Genomic DNA, 4,281 nt, shown 5'->3' with positions numbered 1-4,281 from the left:
CAAAAGCAGACGTGAACAAATGGAAAGTCACACCATGCTTTTGGATAGGAAAACTCTATTTCATAAACATGTAAATTCTCACTAAATTAATTTTTAAATTTCATGATTCCAAAGTCCATATGGGAAAATAAACAAAAAGGAATAGGTAGGAAAACTCTGAAAAAGAAGAGCAATCGAGAGTAACTACCAGATAATAAAACATACTACAAAGAACTAATAATTAAAACAGTGTGGCACTGGTGCACGAATAGACAGAGACCCGTGGAAAAGCATATACGATCTAGAAAGAGAGGCCCTCCCAACGTAGGAATCTAGTACACAATACAGATGGGATTTTATGCTGGCAAGAAAATCTGAACTACACTTAAGTCAGTACAGAGTGGCATCTCTACTGAACAGCATTCTGGGGAGAAAAGCTGCATCCACGTCTTGTACCTTACACCAGGACAGGAAAGTTTAATTTTCTGAGCAGCCCAAATGAAAAGACCTACAGTGACAGACACCAGGGTTGCTTTCTGGCCACTCTACGGCGAAATCCACAGTCACCAAGCCTCACCCCTAACCCTAACACAATAAGCTTTTTCTGTGCCCTGATCTTAACTATGAATTGTGAATTTCCTATGGGCATTGGCGAGGCAGGAGACTCCTGTCTTTAATTAGTAGCTTAGAATAATGCGTGTGTATTGCTTTCTATGAAATAAAAATTAAATTGTAGAAGAAAATCAATTGCTGGGGACAAGAATGGAGGCAGAGAGATCTAACGGGGGACTGCCGGAGCACTCTAGGTGAGAGATGCTGGTGGTGTGGACTGGGGGGGGGGGGCGGCAAGGGAGATACGAGAAGTGGGTAGGTCGGGGCACAGTGTGGACACAGGGGACCAAAAGGGAAGAATCAAAGGAGACTACAAGCTTGTCTGAGCCACTAGAGTAGATGGTGGTGTTTAGGGACACAACAGGAGAAGGGAGGCAGGATGCGTTGGGAAGTGGCAGGAGTAGGAAACAGATTCCTGTCACCAATACGTTATGTTTGAGCTGTCTATTAGTCATTCAAACATCAATGTTGAAAGAACCGTTTATATATGAATCCAAAGTTAGAGGAGGATGTCAGGGCTAGAAATACTTATTTGAGATTCCTGATGTATAGATGTATTGAATCCGTGTCAAAGCATCATTTTCGTTAAGGAGAGAGTATAAATAAGAAAGGACTTCTTTGGTACTATATTCACTTACAACTCATCTCTCTGCAGTTTTACAGATCTTTTTATACATTAATCAAAGTGTGTTTTATTTCTTTAATTAGAACGTCAATGACCAGAGACCTTTAAGTTGTCCTCTGCATCTAAGGATTTTTAAATAAAAGATAACCAACACTTCCACCAATCTTGATGTGAAAATTAGCTGTGCCTATTTAGAAGGGCTAAAAATATTCTTGGATAAAAGGGTATCCCTGGAATAAGGCTCTTTCTCGTCAAAATCATGAAGTGGATACAATTTAGTCTCTAAGGGCTGAACAGCTGACATGTGGGGTATGCCTTCCACCCCGTGGAAACGAGCTCCCCGACCCGTCTACCTGCAGAAGCTCCGCGTGCAGGAGAAGCGTGCAGGCGGCTTCCGTGTAGTTCTCACAGTCGCAGTGCAAATCGCGGAGCTTGTACAAGTATCTGGGAAGAGGGCGAGACAGGCATTTTGTTGCTTGAGCGTTGACCCAGCACTCGGCCCATTCCACATCCAGACCCAGCCTGATCCCTGCCCACCCCGGCCCTGCTACCGTGCAGGCACACGCTTCCCTGCTCTCAGGCCGAGGAGTCGGTTCCTTCCTAGTTCGTTGGGCTGCCTCCTGCCTCTGCGTCTTTCCTGTTCCATCTAGTCTACTTTCTACTCTCCCTTTAAGGCAGTGGTGTTTAATTTTCTTCTTTTAAGTCTTGGACCCCTTTGGGGCGCTAATGAAGGCTATGGAATGTCTCCCCACGAACATGCATATCGGTTATGTATGAGTTTGTTTCATGTTCAGGGATTCACAGACTCCAGGCTCAGATTTCTTGATAGGTTTTCACGCCCTCTGCTCAACATCCTGGCCAGAAGGCTTCTAACCCTCCCCTCAATCCTGACACGACCTCACTGACACGTGCCTTCATGGTGTACTTGTTTGTGTATCTAGCTAAAAAGTTTATCCTTTCGGGGAGAACTGAGCATATCACATACCTTTAGGTGTTTCTCAAAGCAACAAGCAAGGTGCTGGGGCACAGTATTTGTTTATGGAAAGAATAAATCGCAAAGCCATGACACAAATAGCAAAAGCAGAAAATTTCCTTCCACTTACCTTATGTATATGTCCTCTCTCTTCTTTTCTTTATAGAAATTCTGCAAGAAAAAAAAAAAAACAACAGGATCACAAAATACCAACATAAATCAAGAGCTGTTGACGAGCTTGCCTCGAAAGTGGCAAAACCACTATTGTCGCTTTTCAACAGTGTCACTTTTCCAAAGAGTTCCTTGTTTCCCTTTAAGGAATACCCCCACATGAAAAGGAAGCGACAGGTTATAAAGAAGTTGAAAAATTTTTTAAAAACTACACTTCTGAAGACTGTGAGAAACCTAATGGGATGGATACCAGACTCATATTCAAGCCACTGCATATACTGTCTTCTTGGGGTCCGTATTAAGCAGAGGGAGGCCTGGCAACCTAAACCTCTGAGGTCTGTGGTCCCGGTTAACAATACAGAAAAAGGCAAGACCGAGAGTTCTGCCATCCCGAGACGTCAGGTACTCTCTATTCAGGGTGTAGCATTTCTGATGCATATTCGACTTTGCCCTATAAACCGACCACATATAAATACAACAGAGAGACAGGTTGAGGACAGTCTGCAGAAAACAGAGTTGAATCGAGAGCTTATGTCGTATTTTCCATCCTGTTTCCAAATTTATCCTCAAGGTCTATGGCCGCTAGAATCTAAGTCCAAAGCTGAGCCAGGTGTTCCAGCCAGACTCAGCAGGGCACAGACTCCGGGAAGGTGCCCCTGGGTGCCTCCGTGTCTGCGAGATCTGCCTAGAGCTGAGCTGTGGGGTGCCGGGGCCGCCCGGCAGGGGCCTCGCGGTAGCCCAGGGGCTTGGCACATACCAGCACGTTAACCGTACAGCTCATGCGGTTCTCCTTGCTCTCGTCATGCATGACGATGGTTCTGTAGTCCAACAGGTTCTCCAAGAGGCTGCTGACCAGGAGCGCGAATACCTCCCCGGAGCCGGAGAGGTACTTATGTTTCCGGCAGTGTTCTAGGAGCCTGCAGGGGTGGAGGGAGAGACAAATGCCCACGTTCCATGCTGCCATTCCAGCGCCATTTATGAGCACTGACCAAGGTCTCGGGAGCAGGTGGTACAAGAGCAGACAGCCCGGTGTGCCAGGTCAGCAGACACACGCCCTGCATGGACACCATCCTAGCCTGGCAGCCCCACTTTTGCTGTACTCTCTACTTAAATTCTACATTTTCTTTAGGGCTTAACTCTAGTCCCGCCATCACTTAGAATCCCAGCCCACAATGTCCTCCTTTGAATGTCTGTTGGTGTTTTTGTTTCTTTCCAGTCACTATCACAGAAACAAGAGCCCTGCTGTCTGAGGGTTCTAATCCAGTTGAATGAGACCATCTTTCCTACATCTTTATTCTCCCCTAAGGCCTGGTACTCAGGGCATCTTCTGGGCATCCTGTAAAGCTGTGGACTGACGCCCAGCCTAGAGGAACCGAGGAACCAGATATACCTCCAGACATGTGGCTCTTCAGATAAGTGTTATTTTCAGATGAAAGTGCAGATTTGTAAACAAGCAAATTGAAGCTAAACTTTTGGTTTGAATCCTCTCCCTTTGGACCCACATAGAGTAAAGTTCTAGGGCTTCTCAGATTAGACCATTAAAGTAAAAAAAACCTGGGAAAAGGGAGGAAAAAAGAGAGAGAAACGGGTCCAAAAATTAGTCCAGACTCTACAATTTTTCTTGGACACTTGAGACTTGTGTGATTATATTGTTCTGAGTTAGTGATCCAGGAAGAACCAAGAAAGCAAAGTAGGATCTTTACATGAAAAATCAGCTGGATTAGGAAAAAAAAAAAGACAATTTATCACATGTAAATTGTGTGTGTGCGCACGCATGTGCATATAACTTATTTCCATAGTAGATCAGAATTGCAAAAGTTATAAACTGGGAGGTCTGAAGCTCAAACAGAGAGACCTAATGGAAACAGGATAAAAAGTCCCCCAAAAGGTCTTATCATTAAAAATGAAATAAGAAAGACTT

The 4,281-nt window shown here is 44.8% G+C and overlaps 1 protein-coding gene across 1 annotated transcript in view; it reads right to left on the bottom strand.

Moving 5' to 3' along the window:
* The window catches only part of DOCK5 (dedicator of cytokinesis 5), a 173,760-nt gene that overhangs the window by 57,795 nt on the left and 111,684 nt on the right, over positions 1-4,281 (bottom strand). Inside the window, exons 33-35 of the mRNA XM_012662922.1 lie at positions 3,118-3,277; positions 2,320-2,360; positions 1,570-1,660 (exon numbers count right to left, since the gene is read on the bottom strand). Of these exons, the coding sequence (XP_012518376.1) occupies positions 1,570-1,660; positions 2,320-2,360; positions 3,118-3,277 (292 nt within the window). The remainder of the gene's footprint in view (positions 1-1,569; positions 1,661-2,319; positions 2,361-3,117; positions 3,278-4,281) is intronic.

This window comes from Propithecus coquereli, unplaced genomic scaffold (genome assembly GCF_000956105.1).
Source record: "Propithecus coquereli isolate 6110/MARCELLA unplaced genomic scaffold, Pcoq_1.0 Scaffold79, whole genome shotgun sequence".
Classification (NCBI taxonomy): domain Eukaryota; kingdom Metazoa; phylum Chordata; class Mammalia; order Primates; family Indriidae; genus Propithecus; species Propithecus coquereli.
This window is presented reverse-complemented; position numbering and strand designations above follow the sequence as displayed.